This window comes from Buteo buteo, chromosome 2 (assembly GCF_964188355.1).
Source record: "Buteo buteo chromosome 2, bButBut1.hap1.1, whole genome shotgun sequence".
NCBI lineage: Eukaryota > Metazoa > Chordata > Aves > Accipitriformes > Accipitridae > Buteo > Buteo buteo.
Window position 1 is genome coordinate 34,701,777 of NC_134172.1, and position 21,779 is coordinate 34,723,555.

Sequence of the window (21,779 nt, forward strand, 5' to 3'; positions counted from 1 at the left end):
GGGATCAGGGGAGAAAGCGGCATGGCTGGCAGGGCAGCCTGAAGGGTTCCTTCATTATGGCAGGAGCCAATTTACTTTCTCTTCATTCCCACCATGGTCAGCCAGGCTGATAATTCTGGCCTGCAACTCTAATGCTGTTTCACTGAACTGATGGTAGAGATCCTGTTGACTTCAGCTTTGGATGGTCAGGCCCCCAGATGAGGAGAGCAGCAGCAAGAGTCTCTTTGCGGGAAACTCTTGCCAGTTACATTGGAGGATATAGTGGTGTTTGGAGTGAGATGACTCACTTTAAACTCAGATTTTGGGTAAAGCAGCTCTTTTCCTGGCCAACTCATATCTGACTCATTTACCACTGATGAATAAAGGATAAAATGCTCCTGGCTAAGGCCCATCTTAAGTATTTCTCTTTCTTTCTTCTTTCTTTCTTTCTTTTCTTCAAGTGACAGTGCCGATTATTTTTTCATTTGATTTTCTCTGGCAGGCTAAATGAAGAAAACTGCAAAAAGCTGCTACGCTTTTGGTGTTTTATTTTACCAAAGCACAACTCTGCATTTTAAGATCCAATTGAAACTTGATTATAGACTTCAGAAGAGAACAGATGTAGAAAAAAGTTTGTGGATAGGAAAGAAAACATACATGATGCTAACACAGATTTAAATACAGATGCAATTAAAGGAACAAGCATGCCCTATAAAACATTTCTAACTACCATAACTTTTGTGTGTTGATAACTGCTTATTCCCTATGTGAGATACAGATTTAGCTGATTAGAATTTTGCTTTGGCCAGACATCCATTTCAGAAATCATGCTACGAAAATATTCAATACAGTGATGTCCCTGATACATTGGAGCTTCTGTATGTTTCTTCTTAAAATGGAAAAATAAAAGGGTGTGGAGGGAGATTTCTTGCACTTACTACTTTTACAGCAAACAGTAAATCTTGAGAATGACATTTATCAGGATTTGACTTTATGGCCCTCATCCAGCTGAGCATAGGTTTTACTCAAATGGAAATGAAAACAAGGGGTAATTTTTAGATATTACTCTTAGTGTTACAGAGCTATCAGTTGCAGTTTTGGTCACATTGCATTATATCACATACATTATATTATATACTAGAGCACCTGGTTGGATCATGGGCTACAGCTAGCCACCATCTAGGGTCACTTGCTGTGTTTATGTACCAACTCATAAAGCTTCACTTAGCATTTCACTATTTGGGTATCCACCTCAGCCTTGCTGAGTAACCTGCACCTATTTGGCCATACCCCACAGGACCTGCAATCACAGCCAGGCTCAGGAGCTGAAGAACAGCTTCCCCAGGTCAGGCTGCAGCCTTATCTTGCCCACCTTCCTCTCATCCACCAGTGGTGGGTGCATAAGGAAGAGAACCAGGAGCAGAGGGGTCTGAGAGCCAGCCTTGCCCCGGTGAGTCAGTAGATCTCAACAGCTGTATCTGACCCATCCTGTGTAAAAGCCTCCGGGATACCTACCCAGGCATAAACTTTTCAAAGCTTTTTTTTCAATGAACTTACACCATTGGTGCTGAGGTAGTGAATCCCACAGCCTCATCAGGCATTGCACTTCTTTTTCTTTGCTCTAAACTTATTAACCGATAAATTCACAGGGGAACCACTAGTTCTTGCATTGTGAGAAATAAAAGCAGCTCTTTCCTTACTCATAGTCTCTAGCCTATTTCTGGTTTTAAAGGCTTCAGCTGTCTCAAGACTGTATTTCTCCTGGTATGAAAATAATTTCTTACCTCTGATGATCCTGCCCCTCTCTGTACCTTTTGTAGTTTTCTTTGAGACAAAGTAAGAACTACATGCAGGACTCCAGGCATTGGGCACACCATAGATTTACACAGTAGCTTAATGTTGGGGACTTTTTTCTTGTTTCTGTTGCTCTCTGCTCTTCTACCATTAACTCCAAGCTCTCAGTCATAGCCATCACTGTGTATAAACAGGTAAAGCTGTCCCCCCCGCTGTTTTGAGTACTGTGTACTGGTTCCTCAAAGCATTTGGATAAAATTCTTGGAAGACTTTCTTTGCACAGGGATATCACTTGATGTCTCTTCCTTCATTTCCTTCAGAAACCTCTTTGTAAGGCTTGCTTTCTCTGTAAGTGCTAAGACATAACTCTTACCCAAATTACTATTACCTAAACTCCTTCTAATTTTACCACTGATTATAGCTGCTTTCAATTTCCCCATACAGGCTTACTGTAGCTCCTGAAGTTTTCAGAAGGGGAATTGTGTTTCTTACCTTCTCTATCTCTTGCATGGATGCTGGGTTAAGCAGTAGAATATGCTCAATAATTATTTCTTCAGCAACATCATAATTGCATTCCCCTAGAACTCAGTGGACAAATATCATCTGCTCTTAACAATTTGGCAATGTTTAATATATCACTTTGTTCTAGTGCTGATTCAGTTTAAGATCGTTCATCTGCAAATAATAAAATCTCCCTGACACTTCTCTAGTGAACACAGATATAAATAGTTCATTTTGCTTTTCGGTCTACCTTCCTTGATGCTCCTTTTATGCTTTGATCATTTCTTCTGATGTATTTTGAAAGATCTTTTTATTAGTAGTTTTTATGCCTTTAACATGTTGCTCTTCAGGCTCCCCTTTGGCTTGCCTCATTGAGAGTTTACATTTAACTTGCCAGAGTTTATAGTTTATTTAATTTGCCTTATTTGGACATTACTTCCTCTTTGGAGAGTATACATGTAGTTACCTTATTCTGCTCTTAAACTATGATGGTTTTTACTTTTAGTTCCTTTTTCTTTGATCCATACAAAGTCCATTTTTACTAGGGTATACACTTACCCAGGATCTCTTATATGATGTCTTTAGACACTCTCCGAATCATCTCCATGGTGTAGAAATGTACCTCTTTTTCCCCAGCTCTCTGCTACCAGAGGATCACTTTTCAATTACAATGATCTTCCCTGAGACAGCTGAGTTAAATTAGGAACAGATTATGGCATAAAACAGCCATACCAAGCCAGAAAATCTATCTTTTGTTCGGCAGTTTCTGTGACTTGGAAACATACCTTGAATTTTTATTTTTATGTGTGTGATGATGTACCTATGAGGAATCTCTGTAATTCTGATTTAAAAAATAAGGTAAGAGAAACATTTACTTTTTTGGATGATGTACAGGGTTTACCTATATTATTAAATATTAACTTTTTTTAAAGTGTAGATGTGAACTATTTTAAATAATATTCTCGTAAATAATATGGATTCTGTTTCTTCTCAACTGCCACAGAACAATACTTAAGATGTCACATGTTTTGCCAGATTTTATCCCTATGGAAGGATTTTTGCCTCATCTATTTCTTTGGGTTTAAGGTTTAAATGGAATCATTTTGTTTAGTGTTAACTGCAAAGAGACTACTTCATTCTGCTATAGTGTGAATTGCACATATAGAGAACTATAGGTGAGCACTCTTTCCAGCACACCAAAATAAACAGAGCAAATGCAAGAGGGCTCTGCTCCTAGGAACCTGCAGTTTGAACAAGCCACCGTAAAGCCTTAATGAAAAATCACAGTTGTGGTTCTACAATCATTACAGTCCCAGTCGGTGTCTTTCTGAATCTGCTGACTGCATGGGATCAGTCTGGGTCAGACCCGAGCTCACAGCTGCACCTCTGAGGAACCAGTCAGAGCACACAATACGGGATGGGTTTTTTGCCTGTTTTATGTTTTTATGCCAACTTCTTGTCAGCTACAGGAAGACTGACTGAACTGATGTAACTACCAGTGACATAACTGAAGTAACATAAATTTGGCCTGTCAGACTCTGCCCCCTCGATTCTTTTTTTGAGAACTTTTGATTTTAGCAGAATGGGTATATATTGATTCACCACTCAGTGTTAAGGGACTACAGCGTTTTTCTCTCTGTACTAAGGGACCTAAAACTTTACTGGCTCCCACACAAAATTCTGGCCTAAGCCGTTATCCCATAAAAATGTATGGGTTTAATGATAAGCCATTGGATAGATCCAGTGACTTCTCTGACACTAATAAAATGAAGTTAAAGCATACAAATAAGTCTTCAGCAGGAGACTGGAGAAGGCTGTGAGAGTACCCACACTGAGAGACAACAGCTGGATTCACCAGGGCACCTTAACCTCCTCTCCTTTTCCAAAAAGGACCCTGCATCTGGCACTTGCATATAAAAATTTCTATTGGTGCTTAGGCTCTGGCTGATGCAGAATATTGGTATATTGTTGGAAGATATTGGAATATATTAGAATGTAGCACTCAAGGTCAGTCCTGGCACTCAGAAACACCCTCGTCAGTGAAAAATTGCCCAGGACTAACACCCTGAATAAGATAATTTCTCAATTGTACTATGGTCATGAGAATGTCAGTCCCAGAAACCAAAGACATGGGAACAGACTGTTGCACGTACTGCTCCTCTAGATCCTTATAAATCAGCCAAACCCCCATTTTCACTTCCAGAGGTTTTCCAGAGCTCCACTCCTTCCTGCTCTGCCAATCTCCAGTTGAAATCTATTGACAACTATTTCTTCCCATTCGCTTACTCACAGCAGAACCTAAAAACTGAACTGTTAATCTGCTTCCAAATTATCCTCTTGCCAGACAGCCCCATAAGGTCCTGGATGTTTAACAAGGGCTTGTTGCACTTTTGCGTTTTGCCAGAGGACATGCAGGTCTTCCAAAAGCGGCTGGAGAAGGTGGAAGCATGCAGTCAGCACAACAGCAACATACACCACCAGTGTGAATTCCCCACATGGTACGTGATCCTTTATCACATCTGAGGACGGCAGCAGCAGGCTGGCCTCCATCCTACCCTGGTTGCCACTGTGCAATCTCTGGTGCAAGCCAGAGCAATGCAAGAGGGGAAGAAGAGGGAATGCAAGAGGGCTTCACCTCGCCTCTCAGCAATGAGGGAGCTGCAGTGGTTACTGTACGTAGGAAACATTCTCCACCATGTGGTGAGGAACAAAAGATTTAAGATTTATAGGTTAATAATCTTTTAGGGTCAATAATACTTTGGAAAGTGATTAGTCTGAAAAACATCTTCTTTTTCATATATCATTCATCTGACATGTTTTTCAACATACTAGCTGTGATCATTCCAAATCTTAAAGGAATAACCTGCATAAAATCATTTATAGACACGCTGCTGAATTTTTCATTGCGAAAGACTTTAATAAACTCCAGATTCATTTAAATTTCTCTGGCTTCCTTGCTGAATAAACTACCAAAGCCCGTGCAAGCCCCCATTAATTACTTTTTTTTTTTTTCCATGGGACCTCATGAGTTTGTACTTTCTGAGGGATGTTTTACTGAAGCCGGTTATTATACTGGCTTACAAGATTTAAATGGTAAACGTCTCATTTATTAATTTGCATTTACCTTTTGCTCTCCCCTCATTTCAAAATTTCTTGAAGTAACTATTTTTAAGGTCTTAAGCTCATTTGTCATATGGTATTCTGCCAGACTGAGATGAAAAATGGTGTATGTCCAAATTCTTATGCCCTTCAATAGTGAGGTCTCACTGTAATCTCAGAAGTTTGCCATCTTATAATTGCCAGCATAATCCTCAGGTGCGGTAGCTTGTCAGATACAAGGAATTATGGCACTTTATGCCAGCCCAGCATATGTCCCCGCTGTTTTTTTACTGGATGTTTTAAGGAGTTCATCGTGTCTATGCTGAATATTTCCCAGAGGCTTTCAAATTAAAAATATACATATAATCTGATTTGATATTATTAATAGATACCTTCTCTATGACAGTGATCTGCTGATCGAGTTCAGAATTTTGTCTCAGAAGTTGCAGGCAGGCAGGCAGGCAATGCATTTGTGAAAGCACAGAATCAAAAATCAGAGGACTGAAGAACCCCAGAAGAAACACTGCTAACTACTTGGCTACTAGTGAACTATTCTGCTTTAATGGTATGGGCCTACTTGAAAAATTAAATGCATGTATTTTTAGTTGCAAAAACTTGTAAAATGAAAGTATCACAGCTATTTTTTTCATGAAATTATTTGCCTCTGTTGACACAAAGCATGTACATTTCTGGACAAAAAGTTATAAAATATTCTGACATATTTTAATATAAACAGGAACATTTTCAGTGATTGCTTGGATCTAAAATGTTTTTCCACTTGACATTTGTTTATACGTCCTAGGAAAGAAACTCTATTTATGGATAACTGAATAACACAAATAAACATCAGAGAGAGCTGAAAAATCAGCTTTGATTATGCATGAAAATCTACAATGTCATTGTGTACTCTTGTGCCGTATTCTGATTGCCTGTTTATTTTTACAGAGCTGCTGGCGAGCCCATGGAAGAAGAGCCAGCCTTGTGAAGTGCCAAGTCCTCCCTGATATTTCCTGTGGGTGACATCATTGTGTATCCCCCCAAAGCACCCTCAGACATGTCTTGTCTGCTGCTTGGGTGGCACAGATCAGATGGAACATAAACACTGGGCACAAAACTCTGAATAGCAGCTTCACTTGTTCTTTGGATGGACTTGAAAGGGCCCTAAAGATTCCTTAAATGTAACCGCTACAATTCTAGAGTTACAGTAAAACAGGCTCGGGAGAAAGAGCCTAGAGCATGCTTTTTATATGCTGTTTGACCCACTCACCAACATAAATTGTGAAATAGAGTATTACAAAATTCTACATGATAGATTATAGATACGAGAATTGCAACAGCCAGCAAAATACTCGGTAAACTCCATGAATCACTTTCTGACACTTTTTACTGGGTAATTTTTTTCATACTGTGTTAAATTGTTAATAGAATTTGTTTTCCTTGCTCTGTGTAATGAAAAAAAAAACACAACACCTTTATTTCACATGCCATTTTTTAACCCCCTGTAATGACTTCTTAGCTGAATAAGTGAAAGGTGTGTAAATTACGATGAGGGATTTTAGCTAAAGGGAAAGCACTTCTTATTGTGCTATAACCCCCCAGAAGTACTGTGCTTGGTGGTGCTTTATTTTCTTTTCCCTTTTCCCGGCCATCCCTCCCCATTTCACATAATCTTTTCTATCATAAAAACACATTCATGATTCTCTAAAATGAGCAATCTTCTGCCTTTAAAAAAAAAGTGCTGTACCCTCCGTAGTTGACAGTAGCTCTCACCATATGTGCAGCAGAGATCAAGTAGTCTCTGAAAAATGGATGGCTTTTCAAATGTGTTTTTAGTTTGTTCTGAAACGTTCCTGCGTCCTGACTCTAAGAGCAGTGATCTTCAGTAACTGCGTGCAGCAAATTTGAAGCTCAGGTGTTTCTGTGGAGGTTGTGTTGGGGTGTTTTTTACAGGTCGTCATGTGAATACGAACTGATTCTTTTATGTAGTCCTGCACCAAGAGAACTGATGTTGCTTAAGAAGCTTCAAAGGGTTTAGGCTTTATTTTAGATCCCCAACGTGCAGCAAGATCTCCCCGCAATGCGACTTTAGCTGTTTAATTCCATGTTTGAGAACGTACCATAGAGTTGTGCCTTTAGCTGATAACGAATGCTTAAACTGTTACACGTGTTGCCTTACCATCAGAGAGAGAGATAGGGCATGTATGTAAGACTACTTCAAATGAACAAAACTCTCCTACAGCAACTTTTATTTTGTTTACAACTTTCTCACCTAATGAACCCTGGGAGATACCTTGAAGTATTCAACTCGGAGTATTTGATAGCTCGCTCAGCTTTTAAAAGCAAGTGATGTTCATTTTTATATATTTTCCAAACTCAAAAGATATATTAAAGCCATAAGTGGAGACTGTCATGCTTTTTATTCTGAAATCTGAAAGGAACCTTAATTAAAACAAGATTTTGGGGAAGGCCATGATATGAAAGATATGGAACAATATGGTTTCAGTTATAAGCAGACTCAAACCTGTAAATCAAAGATGAAAGATTTCACTCAAATAGAATTATATAATTCTCTTTTGTTATGCAGTCAGACTATATCTTTCATGCATTTGGGTTTGTTTATGATTAGCATTTTAATTTTAAAGACTTTTATTACTTATACAAAAGCTCTCTGCTACAAGTTAGAAATCTGAGGCATGCTTTGAAAAGGGAAATCTAAAAAAGGAATGTCATTTCCTATAATGTGAAGTAAACTTTTATTCTGAAAGGCTTACTCTAAAATGGATGCATGCCCCTCAGAAAGTGAAATAAAATTCTACCCCCCATTTACAAGCCAAAATCATGCTCATTTTAGTAATGCAAAGAGTCCCAGCAGGCTAAATTAACTCCTGGTGTAAGCCACCTTGCCTGACTTTGGGCTGTTCTGAAGGGTTTGTTCACATGACTAAAGCAATCAGGAGTTCATCCTGCATTTTCAGCAGACTTGTGATGGCAATCTTACTAGCCATTTTACTGCAATTTTCTTGTGGTCATCAAAGAAATTTCCCTTCAAGGAAACCAAGTACCATAGCTGATGAGTTGAGTAATTTGTAGAGCTTTTCACATTTTGAAATAATGGCTGCAAAGTTTTAATTGACTGCATAGTAAGATCATTTTAAAATCAACCCCACAAATGCACAATCATCTGCTTGTGTCCTTAGCTTGCATGAAATTGAATATGAATTGCAGCCTGAAAAGTGAGTTACAAACTTTACCAATTAAAGTCTATATTCTGGGGTGGAAATCAGCTAAAGCTGTCCTTTGTAGCTGGAAATGCTTTTAAAATGTCAGAATAATTTGAATTAAACCACATTATAAATTCACACTTACACATTTGAACAGGCATACTCCCAAACAGACATCTAGACACGCTATTGGTTAAAGTTAGGATGATTTGGATAAGCAAATGTGCAAATAAACTGCACACAGATTGTGTCCAGAACTCTGTTCTCACTGAAGTCAATAGCAAAATCCTCTTTGATTTCAATAGGAGATGGATCAAGCCGTGCTTTTTTTTTTTTTTTTCCCCCTTTAAGTCCAGAACACCATTACTTTTTGATTATGTCATTACAAGGCACCGTACAGCCCTCTGGGAAATGATTGAGGCTTATGGTGAATATCAACACTTCCTTCAAAGCAGACCTGGACTCTCTGAGAGGGCAGTTTCACTTGCTGCTGTTTTCTTCTCACAGTATTTTTTATTACCATCAATAGCTCCCCATGGATTGCAGTTAAAATATCTCCCAGAAATTTTAGACATACTTCGAGGGAAATATTCACATAGACACTCTTAAAAGTGCCCAGTTTTAGCTGGTTTCAAGAACAAATTCCAAGAATTTCAGAAAGATGCACGAATTGCATGTGTCTCCCTTTCTAATGTCCAAATTCAGAGGCTTAGGAGCTGTTTTTGAAGAGATGTCACAGTCTCACGTCTCCCACAGACCTCAGCTTAGGCTAGGGAGATTGACACCTCTGAAAATTAAGTCCCAGATATTTCAAGCTGGCTGCCAAAATATCTACATCTGAGCTTAGGTTACTTCTAACAACGAGCTGAAATGCTTAAATAAGATGGGGTAAATGGTGGCTTCTGTGTGTGATTCCATGGAGGAGGTGAAGCTAAGGGAATGGCGGAGAGCCCTTGGAGCCAGGGTGACCCTCCACCTGGTGCTGGTGGCACGGGGGCTGCAGGCAGGCGGGAGAACGTCCTGCAGCACGGCCACCCCAGGCTACCACTGCCATTAGCAGCAAATCTTTGCCTCACAAGGGAAGTGTGTAGGAACTTGCGCTCTGCCTCTGGATCAAGGTGTCCCTGAGCCACCAACCTGCAGAATGAGAGATGCCTCAGCAGCAAGTACCACTAACATGCTTGCTCCAGTTCATATTCTTCCCTAGTGTTAGGGACTAAATATTAAGCTCAGTAGGGCTTTTCTTCTATTCTTAGTTCATAAAATACTTTTCTTGTATTCTTAGGTCCTTAAATTCATAATAGAAACTGAAAATTAAAAAGACATATAACTCAGGATGTCAAGAAAATAATTATTTTTATCCAGCTTAATGTTTTTACCTCAGCTGGAGTGGGAGCAATGATGAAGGGTAAATCTCAGAATTGCTAAAACTTAAGACTGTCTTGCACTTCATTTTTAGACTCTGTGTGAAGCAATTCTATATGTGCTTATTTGGCTTCAATATAATCTGCAGCAATTAAGTGCTTGATTATATGATACTTTTTCAGGCAAAATTCCTAGTGAGCAATCAAAGTTCATGGGAAATTTGCCAGTGTAAAGATGACAGAATTAGTCCCTTTTTTTAATTATGTACCTTCCTAATTTTACTTCCAGTGAAAATGAAGTAACTAACTCCAGGCAAGTGAATCTGAGGAAAATAAAATCATTAAGCTATCTTAAATAAACATCATAAAAGAAAAAGAAAATATAAACAGCTGTTATGCAAACAAAGATGGCTCTTTCTTTACTTTGCAAAAAAGTCAACAACTTGCTGCCAGCTGAATGGAAGTGGCAAAATGAATCCCTCTCTAGAGTATGTGGTATTTGAGTTGGTGTCTTATCTAACTGCAGCCTCCCTAAAAAGCCGAGAGTCATAACTGGAGATGAAATATTAGAAAGGTTTTGCTGCAGCCAACACCAGAGGTCCTGTAGAGAACAAGAATGTAGAGACTGACTAATTTGTGTAGACAGACAGCAGGACACTTTTGGGGCAATGTGTCTGGGACGAAGAATTAGAGGGAACTTTTCCAAAGGCACTGACGGCTGTGAGGCAACTAACTTCTGGTAGCTTGCAGGGGCAAGGAGGTGCTCAGCGAGCATTTGTTCTTTGGGAAGTGCCCCCTCTGTCCCACAAGCGTGCCCACATGCATGCAGACATGAACCTCGCTGTACAATCTTTTGTCCTAAGCAGCAGCAGCCAGGTGTGCTGCCCTGACCTGTATGCTGTGCATTTGCCTGAGAAGCTATCAGCCCCCAGCAGACACTTCATAACATGACTGATAGGGGAGATTTTTGTAAGGGTTTTTTTTTTTTCCAATAGTGGCCTTTCCAGAAGTGTAGCAGTGCACGGTTGTTTTATTTTAAAAGGTCACAGTAGAGCTTTGTGAACCACTGTTGTTGGTTTTTTGTTTTTTTTTTTACAGTCTCCATATGGAAGTAAAACAGAATATGTACATGGGGGGGAACCTGCTGGGAAAGAATTTCTCTTAAATCAAGCTTCTGCTACCTGCTTTTCATCCTGGATTTGGACAAGTTTGGGTTCTTAATTATCATTTAAGGTTTCACTTTGCCATGTCACTTGCTTTGGTTTTTTTACCTATAATTTAATTCACCCTTGTAGCACATAGAAAACCACCAAAAATGTCTGTCTTTTCTGACAGATGCCCCTGCCCTTGGTGTGGGAATGAGAATAGCTTATCTTTGTCACTTCTAGCAGCAATTAAATGCTTCATTTTTGTGACAGATCCAAACTGGAGTGGTATTTTATGAGTACGATTTAGCTGGCTGTCTGCTGATTGTTAAAAAAAGAAATTGTGAAACTTGCATTCCTCTCTAACCTCAAAAGGGACCCATTTTGATTTTAACAATGTAATATTTTCACTTGATCCAAAAGGTTTTTGTCCCATGACATCTTGTTACTAGCTCAGTTTTAGTCTGTAGCAAATAACACACCACAGAGGGTGAAGACCAAAAAGGACATTCCAGCAACTATTAATTAGATCTCTTCTGCACAATCCTTCATCCTGCTCTAGTGCCATGCTCTGTGGTTCAGCATATTAGAATAGTTTATGGCAAAATATAAATTGTTCTGCACCATCGAAGATACTACTATTCGGATGTTAATTAGCACACCGTGAGTTGGGCTGTAATTTATAAGGAAGGCATGCTCCTGCATGGATGGTCTAAAGGCAAGTGACGCATGAAACCAGTGGCACTGGTACTGTGCAGTGAGAGTGTTTCTGTGCTAAGACCTCCACACATTATCCCCTTCCTGATGGTACTCCTGCCTGGCTGGAGGCATACTTGCAATAACAGAGCCATGGGGTGCCCTGATTCAAAGACCACTGAAATCCCTTCTCTAACAGGGTTTGGGTAAGATCTGGGAGGCAGCTAGAGAAGAAACCTTAACTTTGCGCTCAGCCCCACACAAACTATAAAAAAAGCGCAGATACAGATCTGAACTTGGCCACACACCCCTGTTTCTGATACGAAGTGCCAGTTCTGCTTCCAGAAAAGTCTGTCTGAAAGAGCATTGACAGTAGTGGATATATTCTATTAGCTTCAGGAGGGTGTATACATCATGTGTTATAAGAACAGGTTCATACTCATGTCTCTTGCTGCTTAGTTTACCGCTATTTAAAATTTGATTGGCTTAATATTCCAAGTTAGGATGCAGTAGGAAAGCATAAAGCAATACCTGGTGAAGTCATAACTAAAGCTTTCAAAGCAAACTTATTGCCGTGGGTTTTTACAACACTGACTTTTTGGTCTAGGGATGCATAGCTGAAATGTCTATTTTTTTCTTGGGAAATTGATGTTGCTATCTGTTTCTATGATAAAAAACAGTCCTTTTGCTCAGAGCACTAAAAGTTTATCTGTAATTTCTTTCCAGGCAGATCAGATTCTAAGGGATAAAGCATCAGTGGGACTGACCCAAAGGGCAACATTTTTAAAGGTCAATAGTAATATTTCCATAAGAATAAGAGGAACCATTGTTATTATTCCTGATACATTTTTGTATCTGAAAGCATCCAATGAGTAATGTTAAGTACTATTGTGCTCCAAAACTTTGTTGATTATAGATATATGAGCATAGGATTGGCGTGAAATAGCCTTCAACCAAGTTGTTAAAATCCCTTTTGTTTTGTGTTTTGTATAATTCTTTGGCTATAGTCTTGTCCTAGTGTTAATAAAAGCTATTTGAAGTAAGCTTGTTCGTTACACTGAGCTTCTTTTTTTTTTTTGCCTGTTTTTGTTGGTTTTGGGTTTTTTTTAATCAGCGCTAAAAAGAAGTGGAGCTTTGAACATGCCACCCTGGTTGGATCATAGGAATCTGACTGTTAAAATATAAAGGGCGGAGCATGGTGAAGCTGGAGTGCATAAAAAAGGAACCACAAATGTTAATGTAAAAGTAATGTTACATAGCAGGCTAAAACGCACACAAAGCAGAGCATTGCAGAGCTCCGGCTTTAACACCAAGCTCATATTCTACAGTTCCTTTGGCTCATTGTCCTGAGGCATTGCAGAACACATAATTCTCCTCCCAGTGAAGCAATTTAAATAGTACTTGCGCTGTTTTGAAAGCTGTAAGGCCCCTACTTTGTGGGAGGTGGGGAATATCCAGCACACTGCAGCAATACTCTGGACCACGGTATCGCGCCAGCCCTGCTGCTGTAAAACTCGGAGTTGTTATGCTGATACAACAGACCTGTTTTGAGAAAGGCACTCCACAAAAGTGGGGGAGCGAGGAAGGAGTGTGTTTGCTGCAAGCGCACTTTGATCACTTGCACATCGTCAAAAGTAGCTCACAGATTCAGGCCTCTGAAATTGCTCCTGTGTGTGGAGCTTCATGCACCTAAACTTGAAAGCTGAGCCGGCAGAAGGGTAGCTGGGAAGTACAGGCACTTGATTTGCACGTGCAAATCCCTACCCCCTGGCATCTATCCAGAGCTGCTCCAGAGGCGGATTAAAACCAAAATGAAGCAAAACAGCATCCTATAATTTTAGCTTTATTTCATCCTTCAGAAGAACACATCTTTTTCCTTTCCTGGGAAAAGGACCCTAGCCCCAGAAAACCATAGCTCCATTCCAATCAATAAAATATTGTTTGAAAATTTGGACATGTAACATGTAATTTCCTTGGCATATTTCAAAGAAGTTCCATGCCCAGAGGAGCTTAATCTATCCAGTCTATCTATCTGCTTCTCTGCTTTGCTTGTTTCCTGTGATTCCGTTGTGATAAATTGCAGAGCCCTGTGATAAATTGCATTCATCATGTCTTTCTGGCTGCCTCACCTGCATTTTGTACATTAGACCCTCTCTCCTGGGACTACTTCTAACATTCCAACCTTGTGAGAGGTTCCAGCTAGACACCGTTGCTGCTTTAAAATCAACCTGCCACAGAAATGACCCTGCCTTTGAGAAGTGGAGTGGGTTTTTGGAAACCTTCAAGCTAACAATGCTTCTAGGAATCTCCTGTAGGTGGGTGGGAGTGAATTCTTCCAGATTCCTTCTCTCATGCTTTTTCATTGCTTCCCCTGGAGATCTCTCCTCCCAGGAAAAATCTTTCTTTCCACTGGCAGCTTTGAAAGGGGTAGCAAGACTTGGATGGCTCCTTGTCAGAAAGAGTAAATAGTGAGATAAAAGCTGACTGAGTGCATGTTGAGCCATTGCTCTTCTTCCTTATTTCTGCCTATTTTCCCTGCCAAATGAGGGGGAAATTATGTTAAAATTATGGTTTCAGCATGCTATTGAGATACTTTTTTTCTTTTTTTTTTTTTTTAACAGAGAAGAGTTTTATTTTTCCCTTTGCTATCACAGTGGTCTGGGTACAGTACTTCATTCATACAGGCCTCCTGGAGACTTGGAAAACAGAGTTTCAGGATTCTTGTTACATCCTTTTCTGGGCTTGCCTATAAAAGGGAGCAGGATCAGTGAAAACCCAAAACGAAGTTCCTACTTTACTAGAAGCTGAGTAAGGGCATGGGTCCAGGATTTTGTGCAAACTTTAGCTTATTTACCACTCTTTGCTTGTACGCTGCTTCAGGCTGAACTTCTCTGTCCACATATCACTGAAAAATACCCAGCCTGTTATGACTGCCACATTAATGTATTCATAGATTATTAATAACTAAATAGACCATTGCTGGTAAGATCCCAGATTACCTCTTGTGGTATATATTACATACAAGCAACATCATTTTACATCATTCAGATCATATTAGCATTTGAATGCATTGTTCTTTAACTGTCTAATCTAATTAAATATTAGTCTGTGCTAAAGTTGTTAAGTGTTATCAAAACAAAATAACCATCAGTCAATCCAGGTAAAAGCATGCATTACAAATATGTGTTCCCTCAAATCAGTACAGAGTCACTTTCCATATTCACAGTACCTGATCCTAGCTGTGAGAGAGACCCAGCCTAACTACATGCACAGATTCTACACAGTAACAAAGGGTATGAACATAACTGGGGTCATTTGTAATAATTTCTTCTCAACTTCTCTTGCCTTTCATTGTCTAAATTCTGCTCTCCAAATTTGGCTATGTTGAGCAACACAACCAGTAAAAGTCTAACAATTTTCTCAGTATTTTAGATTATCTAGTCTTGAGAATCTTAGAACATCTATAGTTAATCTAATATAGAGTCTATGATTAATCTAGTCTTGTTATAATTAATTTGGTCTATGAGCAGGGATAAATTAGATGATTCCTTGTTCTAGCTACCAAATGCACAGGAAAAATAACAACTGATTCTTAGGAAACAAAACCAAAATTAATTCTGCAATTGATTTATCTTTTTCTCAGCCGCCTCCCCTCCTCGCTTCAAAATCATCATACATAAATACTTATGATGTAAGCCAAAATGCAAATGTGTATTGTCTGTCACTAGATCTGATGTGTAGCAGTTCTGCCTCTGCCACCTTAGCAGGAAGGAACCAGTCCCTGCTCCTTCCGAGCTCCCGCCTGCAGTGGGTGTTTCGGTTCATACTGAAAGTTGAGTAGGTAGTTTAAGAACAGCTGCAACAATGTCTGTAAACAGCAAAAAGAACAGAAAACTTTGAAAATTAATATGTGGACTTCAGTTATCCTTTAAAATGTCCAGCAAATCATTTCATGAGATACATTATCACAGTGTAATATTGCCTTGCAATGAAAACTTCACAATTTTTTGGAATATTGGATACTGAAAAACCTCTCCATCTTTATTTACCTACAATAGCTCATGTTGCCTCCTTTAGAGCCTGTATCTGCACTGGGGATGTAAATCTAGAGTGGTATCAGATAGCTCCTCCTGAATCCTCTCTGTAATGTCAAAATTTGCATGTACTCATGACTGCTGTCCTTTCCTCCTCTGTAGGTGTAAGTAACTCTTTCTTTGATTACTGGTTGATGGTACAATACGGAAGGAGTGGTCCTGGCCACAAGTGATGATTCCCCAGGCTCTTATGTAGATCTTGCTGCTTCTTGCTGTTGCTGAACATGTCTCCCATGGGAATGCAAGAGGTATATTGATTGAGCTGATAAGGTCTACCGAGAATTGATTGTGGCTAGCAAGTATCCGGCTGCACAGAATTTTATTTGTTTTTAGGTTAGGAGAAAAAAATGCCAGAAAAAAAATGTATTAGTATTAATACTGAAGTCCTGACAAACGGTTAGTTCTAGTGCACACCATGTCTCTCCTTCTTTTCCATTTTAGTAGGAAGTAGACTTACTCTGAAAGCAAAATGGCTTAAACTGAATTACTTTTTTAACACTTTTTAAAATGGAGTGGATTGAAGAAATAATTTTATTTCAGTGGTATTCAACACGAAAATCAAAGATCCTTGTAAACACCTAGGGTTTCCTCCTCACAACAGCCACAAAAGCAGGCCAGTTGTTGCCTCTTTTCACAGATAGGTTTAAAAGAGTTGTTTGAGGATCCACAAAGAGCTTGTAGCTGACGGAAGAATCTCCTGAGCTACAGTCCTAATAGCAGCACCCAGACAGTCCATGTGACTATATTTCTTCCAGATGCCTTCACACTATAAAGTAAATGTGTGTGTATTTGTGACTAGATGCTGAATCTGCCTCTTCTAATTTTAGCTCATTGTTTTGAGCTTGCTTGTTCTCTGGCATGTGTATTACTTACTGGAACATTGCTAAAGAACAAAAACTTTTATTTATTTTTTCAAAGATGACTGTATGAGCATATAGAAGAGACATGGGATTTTTATGAATCATATCCTGTAGTTTCCTTGTGTGGTTTTTTTTCTTACTTGCTCCATGTTTTTCAATGACCTTCACAAAACAGAGAACTGTTTGGGTTGTGTAAAAATCCATGCACAGGAACTAGACCTTTCCCTTACCCTGCTGGATGTGTTGCCTGTTGTGATTTGAATATAGATTTCAAAGAACACAAAAATATTAATAAATACTACACTTGTGTAAGGGATAACAACCGAACCATTTCAGATGAGGCTTCAGGGGATTTGGAAGGAAGTTATCTCAAAACTCTCACTGCTTATAAGCATAAGGTTGTGGTTCTTATTACCAAACAAAGAAACATCAGCCCAGTCCTTATACCCCATATTAATCTTAGGGGTTCAATGAATGGACAGGTCAGAATGGGCATAGGCTGCATGCACCAAGCCCTCATAAATGAATGTAAAGCAAAGCCCTAACTCACATTGCAAGTTGAGACAGGAATTTCAGAAAAAACTGCTTCTTGCTGAAAAGGTGATTTCTCAAATATACTTCTATTTTCTGCCTACTTAGAGTTCCTTTGAGCAGTGTTAATGCCTTTTCAAGACACATTTTGTTTGACCCTCCCATATACAGTTGTCTAAGCATCTTCTTGTATGCATGAAGGAAGCAGGGTGGTACACATCATGGGATAACCCTTGTTAAGCTGTAACTTTGAAGTGCATCTTCCTGTAAGGCTCTCTGAGGAAGTCTGAGGTGTTACGCTCAAAATACATGCTCTATAAGCAACCCAGAAGCTGGAAGCAAGTATGTCCATGTTTCAAGCATAATGAGTAAGACCTGCGTGGGTACTGTGCACCACGTACCCACAGAATCCACAGTGATGGGACCTTCACAGTGTAGAGCACTAAGACATGATTCAAAAGGTCTGGGACATCCTTCATCCCCTTGTAGAATCAGAATAAGCTGCTGGAGAGAACCCTGTGAGAGCCTACAGAAGGTCTAAGCCCAGCCTCACACACTGTGAATCTCAGAGATGAGGGGAAAGGATGAGAAAACTCCACAGTTGTACCTGCAAATGAATCATTAACTGTCGTATGGACACCAACTGGTATCTGAGCAGCTCAGAGGAAAGTTTAAAATAAGATCACAGCAAAAAGTGTCTGATGAGCTCCACTGTCATGTACCCAACTTTGGTTCAAAAAGAATGAAGCAGCAAGGCATGATATAGGAAGAATTATCCCAACTAGGTAACATGTATCACCTCCTCATGGTATGCACATGTCTTAATGAAAGGCATTTTAAGGACAGTGTGAACTATGTCTAGAAACTGAAAGGAAAATATACTCCAGGGAGGGACTACACTTCACATTGCGTAATTCCATGATTGAATTCACAAGTGGCACAACCTTTGCTAAAGGGGGTGTGCTAGGTCACACAAACATGTCAGAGAGGAACAGACACATAGATCACATTGGATCTCCCGTTTCTTCTCCATGCAGTAATAACCATATAAATTCTCCATAGCAGTGTGCTGATGCCGAGCTTCCTGGCAGCAGCCTGTGAGAGTTATTGTACCTTGAGTAAGGCAAACCTAACATGGCTGGGACTCTGGCAGGAGTGCTGGCAGCAGCACATCTCTTTGCTTTGCAGGCTTTTAGACCAAATTTAATGTGTACGTGAGGGATACTAGACTGACTGCCCAAGAAAGATGAGATTTGAGACACATGCAGTATGTTTTCTGATGCTACGATATATTTCCTCAGGCTTCTTCTTTTAATTGTGTCCATGCCTATAATATATGTATCTAGTAGCTATATCCCTGGCTTATAGCAGACAAACCAGTGTGAGGTCTGGTATGTGCCTATATAATCACACAAATCCAAGATGCTTTTTTACAGTAGATGTAATGGTATTAGGCTGACTGAATTCACAATCCTAAAAAGGTAACTAATGATGGTTATTGAGGAATGCTACCTGTAGAAACAGGTATAGAAACTATACTATAGGCATTTGCAACATTATTTTTTTTAAGTTCTTGCTTTTAGATGATGTTTTAGTTGGTCACAAAACATGCGTGCTAGGCTTTCAAAGGCCTGGCTTCTTCAATCCAGTAGTCAGTGTCCACTGGCATTCCCAGACATGCTGCTGGGCTGCTTCCTAGTGCTGTCAGCATCAACACTGCCTACGCCCTGCTGGCTGCCAGCTCCTGGGCTCCTCTCGTGCCCAAGCTCTGTTATGATCCTCACGGTAGGCATTTTCAGAGGATGTCACCTTGCTCATGCCCCACCAAGGGGTGCTTTTGTGATGAGGCACCTTCCCTCTCCTCTGTATCCACAGTTTAAGCATTCTACCATTTTCCCAGGAAGACGTGCCACTGGCAATTTTAGACATGTTCATTCCCAGTCTGTGACATGTCCATTCTTCTCCTGCCCAGTCACTCCCATTCCTGCAGAGAACCCTAATCTCTGGGACACTGAGCAGAGCTGGGCAGAGTTCAGGAGACAGGAGAAGACAGCTTTTCAAATACTGCTTTCATTCTTCTTCAGAACAAATCATTTTATCTTTTCTTTTTCAATCCCATGAGATTAAAACCTTGGGGAAGGGGGACAAAGGGAAATACTTGGCCTTTTTTTGTTGTTACTGTTTTTTCACTTGGTTTTGGAAACATGGCCATGTGGTTATTCCCAGGATGAAATATACTCCCCAGTACCCTGTCAGCTGCTGATCGCATCCGATAGTCCTGTCAGCTTCACAGCTGCTGTTAATAGCCATACCCTGCTTGCTGTGGGGCTGCACCCCAACCTCCTGGGGCATTGTCTAACTGCCGAGCTACACAGTCATGCCTGCTCTCTCTCTCACTCTCCCAATGGATATTTAACTAGCATGCATTTAACTAACATGTAAGTTGAAGCTGTTTTCAGTGCCCCCAGTTTCAGCTCCCTCGTGGCTGCTTTGAGTTGCCATCCCCCTCCAGGCAAGGACCAAAGCTGTGTCTTTCTCTCAAAGCCTTGCTGATCTAAACATGGGAGAAAAGGCAGAAGCACGTTGCTCCAGCTGGTGTTGTGCATGGCCTAAACCTGGAGGTGTGCTTGGAGAAAATCTGGCAGAATGGGCCCTGTGGATGACTTAGATTTGGGTCAGTTGCCTGGGGCTGTGGGTCCTAAAACAGGGTGTCATTCTAGACTGGAATGGCAAAAGCCAAAGGCAGTTTTTGACAAAATGAACTCAAGTTTTCCTCCTAAATTTCAGCACACTATCTCTAAAATGAGCCAAGCACAAATATTGATGTAAACTAGATTTTACCCTGATTGGAATTCAGATCCAAATTCAGAGCTGCATTTAGCCTGTAATGTATGTCTAACATTGCTATATGCAAGGAGAGTGAACTGCCCCCAAGGACCAAGCGATTACCACCATACCGGTTTACTCTTTCTTTTTTTTTCTGATGTATCTTCAAATATATTTTATAAAGCAGCCAGGCATGGCACAGACAGAGAGGAGCAGGAGAGTTATTTGTGAAGATGTGCATAACCACCTTCTGGGCAGGCTGCAACTCACAAAGCATGAGCAATAGCAAGCTGGACAGGAGAGCCCTGGCTTCTGAGGTAAAGGCAACTACAGCTGGCATCTTCCATGAACTGCATGTCCACGAGGGCCAGGGACAAATATATCCTCTGCTGTGTATTAAAATAGCAACAGGTGGGATTCCTGATGGTGTTTTGGTTAGGTTAGCTCTTAAAAGACTAAAGATAATCTTCCCTTTCCCTGGGCCAAATAATAAAACTTGGGGAAAAGTCCTCACTGCCTGTTGTAGAGTTGGAGTTTCTTGTCTGCAGAATTATTCTCTTTCTTACCCCCTGCTACAGCATCTGCTTCCCCGTTGTCTCACACGTTTTCTGTGTATGTTATAGCCCACTTGAATAAAGATACTAAAAATAAAAGTTCTACCAGCTGTATATGCTCTGAGAAGGCAAGTATGCAAAGAGAAGTTCATAAAGCCAACAGAAGATATAATTTAACAGTCGTGTTCCTCTTAACAATTAATTGAGGGTAAGAAAGAGAATAAAGTACACTGATTGAAACTTGTCCTTCTAGCTATAGCTTTTATTCCCATTTGATTTCATTTATTTTTCTACCATAACCTTTGCCTCATTTGAATTATTGTTTCCCACAATCAAATATGTTAGTGTAATGGTAAAGATTTCCAGAAGGACTTTTTTCGCTCTGCTACTTTGGGAAAGGCTCTGCATGTAAACTGCTATATCACTGCATGCAAAGTACACACACTAAACATGATATGTTTATTTTATCATTTGTAGCTAAAGAGATGTAATTATTTAAGTGGGTGTAATTTAATGTTATGGCATCCCTCAAATTGCAGTACTGAAATTACTTTAATCTATACTTTGGCTGGGGAAATGTATGAGAAATTTAAAAGCTCACAAAAAAAACCCTGAAACCCAGAAAGGACCTGTTTCTATGGGTTGCATATAAGTCCTCTTGACATCTTTTCAGGAAGCAGTCCCACTTTTTCAAGAGCTTTACTATCTAGTGAACTTTTTATGGACTCTATGGACTCTTTATCATGTCATCACCAAGGGTGGTTTGCCACTAGGCTGCCTATGTGTCAAACTAGAAATGGGCACTCTAGGCAAGCTACAGCACATGCTGTGCTTTCTACTGCCTGTGCAGAGAGGGACTAGGATGTCCATCCTTTCAGGGACCCTGAATGCTGAAATTTTGCCGCTTTTAATCTTAATGAAAGTCTCTTAATTGGAAATTGTTAATCTTTTCCCATTGTTTACATGCACCTTTCAAAGCCAGCAGCAACAAAGCAGCAACAGGGTTGTGTGAAAATAGCAACAACAAACTATTGTGTTCAGGTTCTTAAATATTACACATTTTTCAACAAAAAACTCTCTAGATTCATGCCTGTGCTTTCTGGCAACCGGTAGTC

At 40.0% G+C, this 21,779-nt stretch overlaps 1 protein-coding gene across 1 annotated transcript in view; it reads left to right on the plus strand.

Annotated features, from left to right (window-relative positions):
* HDAC9 (histone deacetylase 9) overlaps positions 1 to 6,801 on the plus strand; it is a 491,076-nt gene extending 484,275 nt beyond the window's left edge. The window contains exon 27 of the mRNA XM_075050402.1: positions 6,319 to 6,801. Within this exon, the coding sequence (XP_074906503.1) occupies positions 6,319 to 6,358 (40 nt within the window). The 3' untranslated portion in view covers positions 6,359 to 6,801. The remainder of the gene's footprint in view (positions 1 to 6,318) is intronic.
* The last annotated feature ends 14,978 nt before the right edge of the window (positions 6,802 to 21,779 follow it).